At 31.5% G+C, this 20,134-nt stretch overlaps 1 protein-coding gene and 1 pseudogene across 2 annotated transcripts; both read left to right on the forward strand.

Annotated features, from left to right (window-relative positions):
* On the forward strand, positions 4,358-9,451 carry LOC109330645 (transcription factor DIVARICATA-like). Of its 2 annotated transcripts, none has more exons than XM_019564898.1 (3): positions 4,358-4,497; positions 6,035-6,446; positions 8,668-9,451. In XM_019564898.1, exons 2-3 carry the CDS (start codon positions 6,061-6,063, stop codon positions 9,170-9,172), a joined length of 891 nt encoding a protein of 296 aa, XP_019420443.1. In that variant the 5' UTR covers positions 4,358-4,497; positions 6,035-6,060; the 3' UTR covers positions 9,173-9,451. The 2 variants fall into 2 exon arrangements, with proteins under 2 accessions (XP_019420443.1, XP_019420444.1); XM_019564899.1 differs by having other exon boundaries at positions 6,051-6,446.
* LOC109330933 lies at positions 11,672-14,761 on the forward strand (annotated as a pseudogene).

Genomic DNA, 20,134 nt, shown 5'->3' on the forward strand with positions numbered 1-20,134 from the left:
CATTTTCCAATTTTAGCTCATCTAATTCTTTTTGTAGTTGAATTATTTTCTGATCATTTAGCAAAATTATTCTTTTTCTATAAGCACTAATTTTTGCTAATTTCTTAAGCTCTTCATACATCTCAACATAAGCATCATATAAAAAATCATATGAGGGAGAATCATCAGAAGATGATGATGTCGAACAGTGTTGCCAAAGGCATGGAATCTAGATCCTTGGACTCCATGATTGCCATCACTTTAGGTTGCCATCTCCTGTCAAGACAACGTAAAAATTTATTAGTGAGTTCTCCTCTGGTAAATATTTTATCTAGAGCAATAAGATGATTAATAATGTGAGTGAATCGCTTTTTCATGTTACCGATCGATTCACTTGGTAATATACGAAATATTTCGTATTCATGTGTCAGCACGTTTAGCCTGGCGCGCTTGACCTCGCTAGTGCCCTCGTGAGTCACTTGTAAAGTGTCCCACATTTCCTTGGCACTTTGACATTGAGACACCCGAAAGAATTCATCGTAAGATAGGGTCGAGATAATTATATTTTTGGCACGAAGGTTGAACTGGACCTTCTTGCGCTCATCATCGGTCCATAAGCTTTTGGGATTTTCTTTCGGTTCGCCATCCACTAAGTGAAGTGGGACGAAAGGACCATTGATTACGGATTCCCAAATGTCCGAATCAATAGCCTCTATGGAGATCTTCATTCAGACTTTCCAGTAGGCGTATCCCCGCCACTGAATACGGGAGGGCGGTTAATGGATATGCCATCACCGCCAAAGGAGTTGGTGGAACCCATTTATATTCCCTAAGGATAATGCGAATATGGTTGAGCTAGCACGTCATACTAGCTCTGATACCACTTGTAAGGTATCAGTGGCCTAGGAACACCTAGAAAAGGGGGGGGGGGTTGAGTAGGTGTAGCGGTTATCAATTACCGCTTTTCGCACCAAAACCCAATTCTGGAAACAACTCAGTTAATCGATTAACACATTGTCTTAATCGATTAACATATGCACAGAACAGAATGATCAGAGAGGCAGATTGCACAGTTATTTAAAAATAATTGAACAGAGATAAAACACATATTTTTAAGCACTCTTAATAAGCATATGATAGTGAACAATTATGCAAAATATCAGCTATTAAATCAAATTGAAACAGCAAGAAAAGTAAAGAAGATTTAAGGAGAGAACAATATGAAAAGATGGATTTTTATCCTGGTTCGTTTGCGATCCACTGCAAACTACATCCATGCCTCTCCTTTTGATCTTGTGAGATTTTATTCTTCACAATATTGAATATATGTATGATCATACACACCAATTCAATTTACAAGAACATATGACGCTTCTTTCTTGAAATCTAGAACACATAAACCCTTGGTTTAACTCTACTTATCGCCTGAAAAAACCTTTCTCGCGAAATAGCCCCAGCCAAGATTCTTGTTCTCAAATCAAGACCTCCTAGTCTCGGTGAAGAATCCTCGGTGAAGAATCCCAATCTCTATGGTGGTACGACACCAAGAGATCAATCCAAAATACACAAAAAATAGATTACAACAGCAAGGTATTATAAGCACAATAATGCTTGAAATATTACAAGTAATAAACCTTAAGACTAACCCACTCACAAATAACTCAAGTCATCAAGAACATGTGAGTTAATCAAAAACAATAATCAATTATATCTCTCTAACAATCTTTACAAATAATGCATGAACATGTGAGCAAGATAAGGATGAGCATAAGAATGTGAAAAACAATATGCAAATCAAAAATCAATTAAGTATGGTAACTCTCTTCCTCACACATACAACTCTCTTGCAAAAATAGAATGCAAAACGAAATATGCTCTCTAAAATCAGTCTTATACAATGGAATGCAATGCTACAGTTTTCTGGAAGTTGCCTCTATTTATACTAGGCAGTTTTTACAGCTGGATTCGTTGCAAACAGTTAAACAGTTAAAACAGAAATCAGTTATAACACAAAACATACTTGTTAATCGATTAAGGCAACCCATTAATCGATTAATCAGTGCAACAGAATTGAAACAGAAACCAGTTGTAACAGAAACCAGTTGTAACAGAAACACTGATTTAACAGAAAAGCAGTTGACTTAATCGATTAAGTCACCACGTTAATCGATTAACTAACATATTAAAATACATGGTTCAAAAGGTAAACTTCTCATATGTTATGCACAACTTCTATACATGTTTTAACAATTATGTTATGCCTAATATGCACATATAACATGTATGATTAATGCATGAACATACAATAAACTACATGATATGTCTCATAGATATGATATGACAATTATGATGGCTTGAGAGACTTGCACATAGGTTCACCTCACCTATACTCACTTACTACGACACACATCCTAGACTACTTAGAATAATGACTCCATTTATATCCTAGTCTAGATATGACCAAATGAGTTTTAGGCATGTTGACTGTTGAGCCATCTTCAAGCTTTAATAGAACTTTGTCTTCATCAAAACATAGGCAAAGCATTGCTAGTGCTATCTTTGACACTTTGCACTTTCACTTCCTTCATCTAAGTAGTCAACAATTAAGTCAAGCAGTTGTTGATGTCCATTAATTTGTTGCCAACGAACTTTACCACATAAACAACAAACAGTTTGTGTTTCATGGTGAAACAATCTTGCATTATACCATGTGCATGAAGTTGGAGTGGGTAATTGGGATGCAATCATTCTTCTGTTATCTCGGAGGCTTCTAGCACTGTTATGTCTTGATTGGAAGGTGTACCTCCTACTTGTACCTTGTTCTCGGGGAAAATGGAATTGTGTTGATGAAATTTGAGCATCTCTATTTTCCAGATAAGCACCAAATAATGAATACATTTTTCATGGATGATGTTCGTTGAAGTTATTTTTCATAGTTTGGAATGAATAATTTTAATTGATTATTTAATATTTTTATACGAACATGTAATATGTACATCAATATGAAAAGAATATGATCTTGCTTTGTTGTAATGTGTTCTATTAAAGTGTCTTGCACCAAAGTTATTACCTAAAAGAATAATTTTAAAAATATGTAACAATTAAAACTGTATATTTTAAAGATTTTATAAATGATATAAAACAAAAACATAAATGGGATACTAAATGATGTATTGTTATTATACGAACCAATACGAATGTCATGGTTATATTCATGAGTTGGCCTTGCTTCATTGTCCTGACCTGTATGATAAGTTAGTCCACCGAAATGTATATTTGATGACAAAACAGTTGTATGATTATATGATTTTAGAGTAAAGGAAAATTTGATGTAGCTTTATGTATGGTGAGAATGAAAGTTTCTTGAAAATTTGGAATGAAATATAATTTGAAGTAATTACACATAAATTTTTAATACTAACGAATAATAGTTTTATGGTTTGTACATGACTTGGTTCTTCCTCATTGTTGTAAGTTCCATGATATATTATTAGATTAAAGATATAATCTACATAAAAAATGTAAGAACTACTTTAGGCTCACATGAAGGCAGGTAAAAAGTTGCACATATATCTATATGATATATGTATGATTTAGTAACATTATATTCACCATTGTTAATTTCAGGACTATGACGATGACTTAAGCATACTTCATTGTCATGACTTCCATGATACCTTATAATATTAGTGACATTAGCTGGGGAAAAACACAGTAGATAAATTATATGACTTGGTTAGGAATCATTCTCACATGTTTTATGATAACATCAAAGTTTTTACGTTAATTAATTTTTAAAGGATTGTACTACTAAAAGGTTGATATCATATAAAGGTAATATTTGTGTATATGTACATAAAAAAAAATTAGATTTACAAAATAATTTTTATAATATTATCTATCCTATTATTTAATATATAAATTATATGCAACATTTTTTAGTCCATGAATATATAAATGAGTTGGTGCAAAGCTACACTAGAGAGCCAATTAACCCGTTGCCTTATGTATGCTTGATTCAAGCCTTGCCTTGTTGTTGGCCATGAACTTGGTGCATCACATATGGATCAAACATCTTGAAAGATATTAGTTTTTTACCCATATAATATATAATAATGTGATATCTTGGTTATACTAAAAATTAAAGATATCGGTTCAATTATACCTGTTGAAGATGTTTGGTTAGAACTATCTATTTTGTTAACTCTTTTTAGAAAAGAATAAAATTGAGAATAAATAAGGAGTTGGGTTTGAATAATAATTAATTTATCCATCACGAATACTAGTTTAATCATGTTGGGTAGGTATTTTTTATTCATTACTAATAAAATTTGGATATGCTGGAGACAAAAGTAAGAATAAACAAAGAGTTGAGTGAGAGAAACATGTTTATGTACTGTACATATATAAACTCATACAGCTTTATTTGTCTCTTTTCTATGTACCAACAATCTCTCAGAAACAGAAGCTAGCTTACACCCTAAAAAGATTTGAAGTACTTCACAACAAAGATAAAAGGTGATAACTTCATTTGTTTTCACATACTCCCACATGTGACAATTTAAACTTCAATTTAATTTTATCTCATCCGATCTTCTATGCTAGATAACTAGATGTCATTTTCTATCTTTTCAAGTTGTTGGGATATGAGAAATAATCATATAAATCAAAGGGGTTAAAAAAGATTCAATTTTTTCATCTAGGTAGCTTTCCTTATGGTTTATTCCTTAAGTTAATCTTAATCTTGATGGTTTAATATTTTTTTTCAAATATATGATTGTGCTTCTCAACAAATATCATTAAGAATCGAATTATTGACCTTTTGGTCGTCCTAAGAATCTAACAAGACATTATATCGCTACAAAAACGCTGGTTAATGGTTAGGAGATATTTGATAGCACTAATGGTTTAGCAGATATTAGATAGCAGTAATGGTATTGCAGATTGTATTGGTTTTCTTGCTCTTTTTGAGTAGTACATGTTCTGTTTTTAGTAAAGCAGTTGTTACTTATTGGGATTTGGGACCAATTGTGAAACACACTGCATGACACTTTGACTCTTCCTTAAACCCCACAATCTCCTTTATGATTTTTCCAACTACCTTTTTACTAATTTACTATTTTACTAGGAATCCTACTCAGCATGTGTTTGGTAAGGCTGCATCTCTATCCTAAATGCTTTTCTAATCAATTTATGCTCTACTTTTTACCTTATTTCTCTTTCATAATATTCCAAAGTTTTGACTATCTTTAGTTTTTTGCTCTAATCATTTAAGACCATCAATTAATGAACAACATAAAATCAGGATAATATTTTTATTTCATAGATTTAAAAAGAAAAGAGGGATACGGGTATTTCAGATTAACTCCATATTTTAGTCATCCATTTTATGCAAATCAAATAGTTCAAATTTAATGACTAATTCAAATCACCTAAGCCATTAAATTTTCATAGAATAGACGACTAAGATATGAAGTTTATTTTTTAACTTACTCTTAGAATAAGTGACTCACATTTAAAAAAAATATATGTATATATAATTTAATCGGAAATATGTGTTATAAAGTTATAATGAACACAAGAAATAGTAAAAATACAAACATAGCAGTAATTAGTATCTCATTCATATGCATGTATTTATTCATGGTTGTCAGATATTTCTCATGTTCTAACTGTGCTTTCTTGCCTTTTCATTTACCAATAGGAAGTAAGCAATTCACAAGAGCCTAGTTTTTATGAATTCTGAAGCAAAACTAACGTGGAGATTTTATATACCTCATAGATTGGACTGTGTAGTTTATATGAATTCACTGATAAATAAACTATGTTCTCCAATTCCTGCCACTTTCTACCTTAATTTGTTGCCTCTAGTTCTGGATTGGACTGTGTAGTCCAATACTCCAATACATAAAATAGCATACTCTCAAAGTTAGTAATATTATTAGAGGTATTTCAGTATTCAATGTTGAAATCTAGTTATATAGTTTACTGAAATTAAAGTGAGTTTGGTTTGGCCTAAGATTGTAAAGCTTTACTCTTTGTTAAAAATCTCAAGTTGGTTTCTAACAAAGACTACAAAAGATGAAAGTGGATGAAGTAGTTGGTAGTAGCAGTGAGTGGAGCATAGAGGAAGATAAAGCATTTGAAAATGCTTTGGCGACTTATCCCGAAGATGCTTCGGATCGATGGGAAAAGATTGCAGGAGATGTACCAGGAAAGAGTTTACAAGAGATTCAACTTCACTACAATCTCTTGGTTGATGATGTTAATCAAATTGAATCTGGTTTTGTGCCTCTGCCATCTTATAATTCTTCTTCTCCTAGAGGCTCAATAGGCCAAGTGAGTGATGAAGGAGCTGAAAACAAGGGAAACAGACTCTGGAATTATAACAATGAATCTAATCTTAAGGCTTCGAAATCGGATCAAGAACGACGAAAGGGTATTGCCTGGACTGAGGAAGAACACAGGTTAGTTTATCTTTGTTTACACATTTAAAAAATCAGTATATATGCTTGTGTTTATGTCTCTATCAGTGGTTCCTTATGTACCTTAACAGATTATTTCATCTGAATTTTGTTAGTTTCTCGTTCCTTTAATCTCTACTATGGCATCTGCTACTCCTTAACCAGCTTATGGAATTGCTTTATGGTGGTTAATGGGGAATGTCAATGTTGATCTAAGTTTTAATTGAGATCCACTAGTTCCATATTGGCATGAATCATGAAATTGTGATTGTTAACCATAACCATGTTACTATAGTTCAATATTAGTTTTTAGTACCACTTTGGAACAATTGTTTTATATCACTATGATTTCAATTATACTTGTGTTTATGTTTGTGACACTAATTTTGAGATGTGTACATGAATGAATAAACTGTAGGAGGAAAAGTTTAGAGGGTCATTCAATTATACTTGTGTTGTATATGATTGGTAGGGAGTACAAGAATAAAGTTATTTTGGTATAGATCATTTCTGTTCTCATAACTCATGTTATGGTTTATTTTCCATTTATTAATACTTGTTCTGTGACAGTGTGTTTGGTTTATTAGAGTCAAACTGTCAAAGTCATAGGATTGTGCATTCATTGTTCTATAAGAATAGAGTTTGCAACATTTCCTATAAGCAGTAAATTCTATTGTTGGTGTTAGTGCAGTGCAACTTAAATTTTGCTATGGTGCTTACTTAGACCTTATCCCACTTATTTATTATTCAATGGCACTACCTAGTATTGAACTTTCTGCATAATATCTCTTACAACCTTAGATTATACATGTTCTGCTGCTGAGGTTTGTATTGTGTTTTTGTTTAGTCCTGAGGATTAAGTTCTTGACAATGTAAAATCAAAGACCTTAAAGACCTTGTGATATGTTTTGGATTTCAAAAGAAATATAGCAAAAAAAAGCAGAACAGAATTTCCTTTGAGATCTATAGATACAGTCTTATATATATTTGATTTAAGTTGCATTGGATGAAGATTTCTCTCTTTTGTTTGTTATTAATCTTAGGAAAAGGTGCTATCTCTTTATAGAACAATAGAATGATGAGATTGATCTCTAGTGAAGTGATGTGAGAATATTATAATGGAAGTTATTATATATCTAATGAGATTGATTGTTTTCCATAGACAATAGTATTACATCAAGGTTGGTATGTTGGCCAGATTTTTATGTTACTTCTAGGAACTGGTATTAATAAGAGAATTAGTAGGACAATGATAAGGATCAAGCACCAATCACATGTAACAGAAGCTAGAATGCAGAAAACAAGCCCAAAATTATCAGATAAGAACGGATGCTTTCGCCGAAATGATAGTATGCCCTCACCATCCTCCATCCTCTTTATATTCACATTCTGTTCTAAACCAATCCCCTGCTCCTATGCATCCATTCTACACCAATCCCCTGCTGCCATTTGTGTTACAAGTACTTGTAAGTTGTAAGCAGTGATGGACAGCATTTTCGATTCCGTAGAATAGGTGGACATAGTTCTAAAAGATATAGACTTGGTTGGTTATTGGTTCCAGAACTTTTAGCTTTCTAACAAAACTACCTTTGTATGAAGTCTCATGTTGTGCTGTTACCTATTCCAGACTTTTGTCCATCTATGCATAGAGCTTCTCAGTTAATAACAATAATGCTAGTACCTTTGAGATCTTTCTGGTCTTTACTCTTTAGTAACATATTAATCATAGAGATAGTTAAAGATGCATCAAAGTTTCAACTCAGAGCATGACTACTTGTCATAGTTTGTCAAAGCAAAATACTAATTTCAGTCCATCTTTCTCTTCATTTTTCTTATTGCTTTCTTTATGTTCTTGAGGAACTACTGAAGTATTCCTCTGCTGTAAGGAACTAATCTCCATATTTTCTCTAAGAAATCGTAAGTTTCTATCGTAACGGCATCCTGAATTCTAATATAGAAGATACATTGATGATGTCGATAGCCGCTAGAGGTTATCTTCTTTTAGAAGTTACAAACTCAAGATCAGTGGTTGGATTAGTCTTAGGATTTTGCAATTTTATGGTTAATATGATCATGTAACAGGCTTTTATATTCTTCTGTCTCTTTTGCTTTAATGTTGAGACATGCTTTCAGATTATCACTACTAATTTATCATTGTTGCTAAGCTTTCTCTTACATAGTTATTTCTTTTTTTGGTTTTACAATTTTCAAATTGGTTAAACAGGTTATTTCTTCTTGGTTTGGAGAAGTATGGAAAAGGCGATTGGCGAAGTATATCAAGGAACTTTGTGGTAACAAGAACACCTACACAAGTAGCAAGCCATGCCCAAAAATACTTCATTCGTCTGAACTCGATGAATAAAGATAGAAGACGATCAAGCATACACGATATCACCAGTGTGAACAACGGAGATGCTTCATCAGCTCAAGGACCAATTACAGGTCAAGCAAATGGCTCAACCGGAAACTGTACTGGAAAATTACCCAAACAAGGCCCTCCAAACCCAAGTGGTGCCACAAGTGTAGGACTATATGCTCCTCCAACTGTAGGACAACCTATAGGAGGAGGAGCCCTTGTGCCTGCATTTGGCACCCCTGTGAATCTTCCTCCCCCTCACATGGCTTACGGCGTCCAAGCCCCGATTCATGGTGCTGTTGTTCCTGGTGCACCAATGAACTTGGGTCATATGCCATACCACATGCCACAGCCACACACATCTCATAGATGAAATGTTGTTCAAAGGCCTAATGTACAAAACTTAAATCAATTTCTTTTGCTATTCCTAGTAGACAGTTGATTTTATAAGCAAGCAAATGTTTTATGCTAAAAAATCATTTCAAATAAGCAATACCTTGAAGCTATTGAATCTTATTTGTATAGGCTGCCATGGAAATTTTGACAGCCTTGACATAGAACAACATGAAAGTAAGGTTGTTTTGTAGACATTGAAATTTTTATTGTTAGTCATATAAAGTGACACATGATGTAGTGGAAGGTTTGTAGCTTTAAATTGTCTAAACTTATTGTTGTATTTAATGTTGGTTATTGTAAGAATTAATCTGCAAATCTACCTATGTTTGAGTCATATATGTTAGGAATCCTTTGTAATTGATGTGGAAGCAAGACCAATGAATCTTGATAGATGAATCATTGAGTATATTCAATGATGGCTATTCCAAAGTCTTGGAATTATTCATTGACTCTTCAGAATTATGAAGTTTAACTTAGAAAGTTAGAGTAGCACTTTTGAAAGTGTCTTGAAAAGTATGACAACAGTTAATCATCCACTATGTCTTTATGATGGAGTCTTCCTCCCCTTCACTGTACTTAGGGGACTTGTGAAGAAGAGATACAACAAGCAAGTGAGAAAGAACAACATACAGAGAAAGTGAGAGAGTTTATATCCACATAGTGTGAGATTTGCATTCCTAGTGAGATACTAGAGAGAGTTTGTATTTCCATCCTTTTTGGGTGAGATTGAGTGTTATCATCTTTGTAAAAGAGAGTCAAATATTGTAATCCCTTTCTATAGTGGAGATATTTTCTGAACTAGGTCCGTGGTTGTTTCCTTCTCACATTGAAGAGGTTTTTCCATGTTAAAATTCTTGGTGTTATTCTTCTGCTCTTCTCTATTTTCTTTATACACTTGCTGCTTCCGCAAGTGCTCATTTTGCATCACATAGAGGAGGAAAATTGGTTCTGAATTTCCCAACAATATATCATGTGTAAGTTGCTATAATAAGCATGAAATGTTATGGCATGGCTTACACCACATTTCTCTCCTGATGCATTATTGAGGTTCCTTACCAGTTACCACCATGGTATTGTAACCAAATAATTGGGCTGGGATTGTGAATTTTGAGGTGTACAAATTACACCATTCAAACAAAAAAGACAACTTTTCTACTTGCTTTTAAACATATAAATCTTTTAACATGTGTGAAGCATATATCTTTAGCTTAATGAGTTTGCAGCAAAATTTTGTGCATTGTATCATTCCTTGTGTATATGAATTTTACTTACTTATGAGATCAATAATAATAAACTTTTGCAGCATACCAAGACCAAGATCTATGAACAAAGTTTTGTTATTATTTTCATAAACACAAAATGAAGTGATAAATTTATAAATCTTCTTACCAATAAAAGTCTTTTACCTATGAACAATGATTTTTTCCATCACTATTTCCTAACCAAAGATAAGCAAGGAGTCCCTACTTTTTCTTTTTTGATCTTTCTCTTTTCCTTAAAGTACATATCTCTCTACTTCCTATGTCTGCATCAGATAAATGTAGGTTGTTAAAGTATGTGCTGTTGAATATTCTCCTAATCTAACTTTACTTGCTCCTTAAGTACTCCATAAAGCATAGAACCATTCATTATAGAGCCATCATGCCATTTGGTTTGGTCTCAGCTTGGAACAAGAGGAGAAGAAGCAAGTCTCAAGATCATTTAGTGATGATAATCTTGTTGGAATAGGAGGATTTGGAAGAGTCTATAGCGGCATTATGCCGTCCCGAGAGGTAATATGTTTTGGACGCAAGGTAATAGCCTAAACGGGGTTATGTCTCGCTTGTAATTAGGTCGCAATTGCGTTGCAGTCTTTGTAGACTGATGCAGGCCCATTGATGCTAATACAACCGACAATCACAGCCTAATACAGTTGAAGCAGTTATTGTAACCGGGATATTGTAGCTACATCATGTGATATGGTCTGCAATTTAAAATTGTCCTAAAGCGATTCATCATAATTCTCGTGATTTTGTAACACTCATCGCTGCTTCCATAAGGAAAACATCCCTCTTATACTTATTATAGATAATAAACACTAGCGCGTAGGAAACTGAATTACTAAAATTTGTGACTTAGATACAAATAAGTACATACTAATAATATTTACTCCTTCCCAAGGTTGTAGCAGCCAAGAAAATGGACTTGCAGCAATTGAAGTAACAAACTGATGTACCATAGGTGGAGGCTGTGTGGGATGGATGACTCGGCCAAGGGCCTTGATGGGTTGATCTGTTGAGGCTTGTCCATCTCGGTCACGAGGTCCATTGGTGTGGTCGAGGGATGTATGACTGACTCAGTCAGCTGGAGCATGGCGCTGTTTGGTTGATGCATTGCTGCCTCGGTCAAGTATGCCTGATGTTGTTAGGTTGTCTCGGTCAGATGCATGTGTCTTGGCTCGGTCAGAAGGAATGTTGGTGCGATAGTTGTCTAGGCCATGTTGATGTTGGTGGTGCTATACTGTGCTGATTGAAAGCATAGATTTCTAGTATATGAATATATGCATAATGGGAACCTGCAAGATCATTTAAATTGTTTGTCATGTACCAAAAATCTACACTCAAGATTTCCTACATCAAGCTTCTATTAATCAATGCATAATATTTTAGGAGCTGCAAAGGGTCTTGCTTATCTCCATTCAAGTTCAAGTGTTGGGATTCCTATTGTTCATAGAGATTTCAAATCAACCAATGTTCTTTTAGACACCAATTTTGAAGCAAAGGTATACATAAACTCCCACAATGATATGTGTTATGTAATCATGTAATGAGATAAATTTAATGACATTTTTGTAGATATCTGATTTTGGACTAGCCAAATTAATGCCAGAAGGACAAGAAATTATGTTCAGTATACATCGGTACACATCAGTACCTTTGGCTATTTCGATCCTGAGTATACATCGGTACGCATCTACGCTATAAGAATCAATTATTTTGCAATTATGTTCAGTGCATATGATGCAAGAGTTTTAAGAACCTATATAAAAATGCATTATTGCTCTAAAGCCATTAGTTTGATACATTTTAAGATACATAACCAACTCAACTTAAGATAGAAAACTCAACTCCAACTGAGCCAGCAGAATCCAACTGAGCCAGCAGAATAGGCTTAAAACTGAAATTTCAGTTTCAGTACTCTTTTAGGTGTGTAAGGCTGAAACCCTCAATCCATAGAAAAGAAATTTAGTTCCAATGTAAATTTACTGAATTATTAGTAAATGGTTGTGAATATTTCTGTTCATATTTAAAATTCAAGACTAGTAATAGGATAACTAAACTTTCTAACCAAGGATCCATTACTTGGCAAACAATGTGATTGCCACTAAGCTATTAGCACTCACTTGGATGATATATGAACAGTTATTATATATACCCATTCTATCAGCTAATGCAGAATTCTAAAGGTATTTCTCTCCATTGTGACATGAATTTAGTACAACATGAAAGTTTTCATCTCTATAAATCATTATTCATTTCTCTAATACATGAGAGAAGGGTTGGAAGGATAAGTTTGTAAACTATTATTGAAAGATAAGTTTGTTGTGTTTGTGCAAAATGTATCAAGGTTTTCCAAAGTATTTTAAAACTATTTACTGTTTATCCCATTTGTATCTAATATACTTAAATTGGTGGGGGCGAATCGGACCTAAAGTTTAGTGTGGTAACACACGCTTAAGAGATTTCTACGTATATATCCATAAACTATTTCTTTGTTCAACTAGTAACATCTTCTCGTAAATCAAGATTTCTCACATGGCTAATGGTCAAGCTTTGGAGGATTTACATTGCATAATCGTAAAAAAGTGAGACCTAAGCTTCCTCAAAAAAGTCAAGCTGCAAACTTTGTCCAAAAACATATTACATTTTTGTTGTCCAACATAAGATATTACTACACATTTTGACATATTTGTGTAATAAAGTTTCTCCTTAAGGTCATGTGAGTATTTTTCTTTCGAAAAAGAAATACTCCTTAATTTTAAACTAAACTTACATTCAATATACCTATCAATTTATTTCTTTTTGACATTAGTTCTTGATATACATTTATTTTCCTTTTGAATTAGCTCTTGCTATACTTAGACACTATTAAACATTCACAACCAAAGTTAATACATCACTTAACTACTATGTGATTTTTTAATATAACCCGTTCTATCACTCAAAAAGTTAATACATCACTAGATTCTATCTTGCAATATTTTAACTTACATTTCTTATTTCTTATATATCCAAAATAGTAATAATACTACACAAAAGTAGTCTAAGGCTCACATAATAATTAATTTATTTCTTACTATAAACAGACAGGAGAGCTGACTCTGCATAGTGATGTTTATGCTTTTGGTGTTGTTCTTCTCAAGCTTTTAAGAGAATGTAGAGCTCTAGATTTAAACCAAAACCACATCTTCTGTCCTACAATATTGTGTCATTATGAAATATAATTAGTCAGAAAAATACTTGATAATAAAATTTTAACTTAAATATAATTTTTTCAACCAATCATAACTCATGACACATTAAATGATACAAAATATGAGACAGAAGATATGCTCTCGTTTAAACCACTGTCCACATGATCAAAACCTTGTGCTACATGTTTGTGTGTTTGTGTATTTTGTCATTAAAATACAAGTAACCGGTTATACTCTGTTTAACTTTTTTCACAGTGCAAAATATATTTCAAACACCCTTTGGGATTATTTTTCTTTTATATAGTAGTATATAATAATCTATACAACTAGAGAAGTGGCTTTTGCAAGAGTCAGACGTTAAAACCTCAACCATTTAAATTTATATGTATGATTAACATTAGAATATAATCTCATGTCACCTTTTATTAACGTTTGTTCATGTCTATTCATGTATATATAATTTAGACTTTATCACGTAACACTAACTAATATTTTATTTAGTGCATTATATCTTATTGAATCAGTCTAAATATTTTAAGCTGATTTGTGGAGAAAAAAGAGATATTGAATCTTTTGAAGAATTTAGATTCAATGACTTTGATAACGTTTGAGCAATCTATGACTTAGTTAACTGATATTAAACTTGATTGACCAAAAAGATCAGATTTGTTGTCTCAAATCCTATTTTATATATTGTCTTATGTCAATAAAAAGAAAGATGTGTACCGAAATAATACATCATATTTGAAGACATATATATTTATGTTTGTTAGTGTTATTATTTAACAATAAATTTTAATTAGAATTGAACTTTTAATGTGTAATTAATCATTTATTGATTGTCTCATATATTCAAACAAGTTATTCTCTAATAAAAATGTGTTATATGAATTATATTCTTTGCCAAAGACTGTTACAAATGAAGCAATTTAATTTGTTGCAATTTATGACATATAGGTGAGACACCTACTGAATGAGCGAAGGAAGCTACAGAAGGTGATAGATCCAGAAATGGCAAAAAATTCTTACACCATTGAGTCTATGTTAATGTTTGCTAATCTAGCATTAGGATGTATTGGTGCCCAAAGTAATTCTTCTTTGTGTAGCTTGTAATAATTCTGAATTGTATGAAATAATATTTATTGACTGAGTTATGATTATGTCGATTTCTTTAAGACATTTCGTGATAGTATCTAAAATGTGCAAACAGACAATCAATCACGCCGTCTCCAGGATAAAACAGTTTAGTTCTATGATATTCGATTGCTTATTGTACTATAAGAATCAATCTCGAATACACTCATAATTTGGCTACTAATGTCAATTCTCGAAATACTCACATTATGGCTACTCGTGTCAATTCTTTTCCCAAAGTCTGACTACCAGTAGGGTGCACAATGAGTGTCACTCTATGTGCCACGAGATTGTGATTGGTTGAAAAATATATTTAAGTTAAAATTTAATTATTAAGTAGTTTTCTAACCAATTATAGCTTATGGCACATGAAGTGATACAAATTATGAGACAAAAGATGTGTTCCTCTACCAATGTTAGTTCACGAAATTCCCACAATTTAGTTGTTTGTGTCAATCCTTAGTGTCACGGAAAGAAAAGGAGAGAAGTTTACGAGAATTGCATCGACCGAGATTATTAGGGAGAAAGAAAAAGTTGAGTAGAAACGTACAAAACTTGGGACGAGTAATAATGAAGGGATGAGACATCTATTTATAGTTGGAGGCCTCCAACGACACCTTCATCTAACGACTCAGATGGAGGGTAAGTCTCAAATGACCATACAATCCTATGGTCAGGAAAAAGTCCCACCTGGGTCTGCCTCTCAGTGACTGGATTTTTATCCCTTGGCCGAGTTACTCTCCCCCACTCTCCTCACTCTTCAATTGTGTGTTGACTCAGTCACACGCGTGCCACACAGTGGCGACTTGGTTAGTCACACGTCCAAGCCCAATGAAAAAAATGAAATAAAAAAGAAATAATTTTATTTAAAAGGAATGTTGGGCCCAAGTCTGGACCGGTCGGACGACGGTGGTGGTGATGATGCATGTGCTTGTGTTGAGACGTTTTGTTTGTGACTCTTCACCCACCCACAAAACTCGTAGTACCCCTGGGATGTATACTAAATCGAAAGGCTTGGGAATGATCCGGTAAGAGTGAGATGATTTTGTATCGGCTAATGAAAATAATCACCGCAATGTTCATAAGTTATTCCATTTAAGTATTTAGGAAATTATGATATTTTATGCATCAAAACCTATGTTAATCTTACCTTGTGATGGATCTTGATCTAAATTTTAGAGGGGACAACAATATTTAACCATAATTTTATAAACAAAATTAATTGAGTTCGATAAATATAAAAAATTATATATGATAAAACTTTCAATAATTTCATTTTCAATATAAATTACTATCTAATTTATAAGAAATTTATCTTATATTTTACTACATAATTTTGTTTGTTTATTTTTGTTGATGAAAATGATATTTATGTAGTAACTAAATCATAATAGCTAAAATAAGATGAAATAATATATGACTAACGATATATAGTTGAGAATTTTTTAAACTTGAATGACTAACAACACGAACAACAAATTTTGAAATTGACGACATCTCAAACTAATTTTTTGTTGCTCATTGAAATCCATAGAATAGATTTTTTACAAAAATACATATCTTATAAATATTAAATGAATTATAAGCATCCATATTATCAGTACATAATTTCTTTCATGAAGTGTATAATAATTTTGAAATTAAACAAAGTCATATTATTATAAGTAACATCAATAACTATATGTGTAAGAAGAAAATTTTATCAATTATGTATAATTTTTAGAATGAGAACACAAATTGCACTATATTTATTTTTAATCTACAAATGTGTATCTCCATAAAGATGTCATTTGCATGTATGTAAGTGAAGTATATCTGCTATTCCAAAAAGTATATCAATATATGTGTTACTTTTATAATATAAGAATTTAATAATTAAATATTCAAACACAACATGTGACATATGAAACAACATATTATATGCGACACCAAATATATTGCTACAAGTAAAAATGTAGAAAACATTATTTTAATAAAAATAATTAAAAATTCATAGGTCAGTTACTCCCACTTGTCCTTTAGATGTTTCACCCCTTATCATACTAATAGGGATTTGGTATTGTGGTCAAGTAAAATTGGACCCCAATTATAGGAAATGGTTAAAACTCAATCTTACTCCTAAAACATATTAATCCATCTTAACTAAAAAGATAGTAAAAAATGTGAAACAATTTATTTGTTTCCGAAATGTTGTCTAAAAGAAAATTCCTCCCAAAATTAAATTGACAATATTAAAGATAAATAAAAATTGTATTGGAATTAAAAAATGTTGAATAACACATGTGACACATGCCATTACATTCAAAGTAAGAATTATAAGTAGAGATGACAAAAATATCTGCCTCATAGATACCTGCTAAAATATTCTTAATTGATACTCGTAAAAATAGCTTATGGGTGGGAGCATGTATCATGATACCCGTCCCGCGGGTATTCACATATTTATAAATTTATTTTGTAATTAAATATTTATATATATTACATTATTATTATTTTATAATTATATATTATTTATTTTTGTATTATGTTATAATGACTTTTAGTGATTGAAATATATGATAATGTATATAAATTTATTATTTATGTGACAAATATTTTATATGCATTAATTATTATAAAATATATAAATATATATTAAAACTTAAAAATTCATGGGGTACCCACAAATATCCGTTATATATGCAGATACCCATAAATAGTGTGGGTATGGGTACGTAAAAGCATTACCTGTATCCGTTCCACCCCATTGCCATCCCTAATTATAAGATGTTCATAAAACATTGTTTTTGAAATTTAAATGATATTAATGCTAATAATTTGCAAATAAATAGATCAATCATAAAACCTAAATTACAAAAATTTGATTGTTGAAGTGATTCAGCATAATATTGTTTTCCAAATACAAATGGGATTACATTAATAAGATGTCCTTATGGAAATCCTCATAATGATATCATTTATAGATAATCAATAAATAAGCATTTGATTTTTTTTGATCATGACTTCATGACTAACTTTATCGCAAATAAAAGTTAAATTCGATTTCCTCCGGAAGCAAATGATTATGCATCTACTTCTCACGTTCCATGAATAGTCAGCATATTGAGGAAAATCTAGAAAGGAATTTATGGAATCGCTCTGATTCTATCTCTATTCATTCCGTTTGAAGAAAGAAAAAATCCTAACAAAGAATTAATCTTTCTTTTAGTTGTTGAATCTCTCTTTGATTAATCAATGTGTGATATTCTGAATCCTCATTCTTAATGGAATCAAAATGATTCATGGATTGATCACATGTTTTGTTTAGACAGATACATCTACATCTCGAAAAAACTACTTAATCCATAACAAAAAATGGATTGTATAAAAATCCACAGTTTTTGTTTTTAGATACTTTACTAGAAAAATGAAGGAGTAATAAAAAAATGACATTTTGATCTTAGGAATCTAAAAGTCTTTTTTTATTTATGTTTGATCGTGTTTAAATGACAAGCATTTTTTTCAAATGAAATACATCCAACTAAATATTTGTTTTTAAAAATTCATGGTAACAAAAGGAGCCCAATTAAGTATTGGCATGGAGAGGCTTTGGTTGTATAAAAAGAAACAAAAAAATGGAATAAATTATATTGTTATTTTCTTTTATATTTTTTATTTACATTTTTTTTCATTCTTTATTAGGCGAAATTGCCATATATGAAATTGAGTACAATTTTGCAAAGAAATAATCTGCTTGTTTCTCAAGAAGAGATGGAAAATATGCTCAATATCATTTGATTCAATAGTTGACCCAACCCCTTCTTGTTTGAAAAAACCCTCCACTTCGTATTTTTTCCGATAAACCTAAATTAAAATTCTAATTAATCTTTAAATTAGAGGAAATCGATAGTTTACCATAACATATCTAAATCCAGTCATCATTAGAAAGATATATATTCAAATTAAATAAAGAGATATTAAAATATTTTACTACATCTTACTTTATCTCTCATAATTTTTGGACATAGTCTCTTATCCTTTATAATATTTATTATTTATCATTTTATTTTTATTTTTTTGTTACTTGGAGGGGAAGAAAACCCCAAGAGATACTACCCTACTACATTTCTCGGTAAATACATACATGTGCTATCAAATAAAATCAAATCCCTACACTAGTTAGAGGAAATTCTATCATATTAGTGTTCACTTCCATATAATGTGACATATTTGTCGTGATTTTTTTTACTTGATTTTCTTCTCTATGAATGTGAACACATTTGATTCTCCAATTCCTTTCTAATCAAGTTCATCAAAAATGCATAAGGATAAAACTGATCACAACTATTAATAACCAATGTTATAGCTACTTGTGAATCACTTTAAAGAATAATATTTGTTATGTCTTTTTTCATGCTAAAGTAAGCGTTGTGAAAATACCTCAAGTTCATCTCAAAAGACATTACAAGTACCAAAGTTCTTGTAGAAGCCAAACATTCATTTTCCTAATCATCTCTATAAACTCTACCATAACCTGTCATATTAGTAATTTTCAAAACAGATTCATCCACATACATTTAACTCAACCCACTAGAGGGAGATCCCAACCCACAAAAAATTGTCTATACATAAGATTAGAAGGGGGAATAATAATCATAATGTTATAACTTGAATATTCTATTATCCACCTATTTGCATAGTCAAAAATATGCTACATGTTAGAAGTCTCACCTCTGAAAATCACATTATTTCTCATTTCTAAATCGACCAAAGAAGAAGGTCAAAGTTTTGGGTCTGATTATTGTTCATAGTATGCAAAGCCCAATTGTTAAGGTTCCCACTTATCCAAACCTTTGAATCTTTGTTGAAAAAAGCTTGATGATTATTTAAAGAAGAGAATACAATATCTCTTGGTATAAAGAGATGATTTATCTTCTTCAGCCACTAAAATCATGACATATGTCATATTTAATCATTTTCGACAGAAATATTTCTAAAACTAAACAAAACAGTACAACATATCATATTTTTATTGGTTGGAAGAGATAAATTATCACCTGATATAAGAATATACTTTATTCTCTTTAAAGAAAGGCAATATAGAAGAGAAAAATGGAAAGTCATATACATACAAAAAATGTAACTCTCATGTGAGGAAATTAGGGTATATCTATATTACTAAAATATCTAAACTAATATAGAAAGGTAAAATTTCTAGACATTATAATTCTCAAATATTTTAATTTTATCATTATTATTTCATAAATGATTTCTATTATTGTACACTTAAACACATGTCCAATATTTTCTCATTCCTAATTTATATTTATATTTGCAACCTATATCATTTAATTTATCTCAAATGAAATTTAT

Source organism: Lupinus angustifolius, chromosome LG17, assembly GCF_001865875.1.
Source record: "Lupinus angustifolius cultivar Tanjil chromosome LG17, LupAngTanjil_v1.0, whole genome shotgun sequence".
In the NCBI taxonomy this organism is placed as follows: Eukaryota; Viridiplantae; Streptophyta; class Magnoliopsida; order Fabales; family Fabaceae; genus Lupinus; species Lupinus angustifolius.

Excerpts from the sequence above, each read along its gene's own strand:
- LOC109330645 (XM_019564898.1), top strand. The coding sequence starts at position 6,061 with ATGAAAGTGGATGAAGTAGTTGGTAGTAGCAGTGAGTGGAGCATAGAG. Across the intron at positions 6,447-8,667 it reads TGGACTGAGGAAGAACACAG|GTTATTTCTTCTTGGTTTGG; the intron begins GTTAGTTTATCT and ends TTGGTTAAACAG.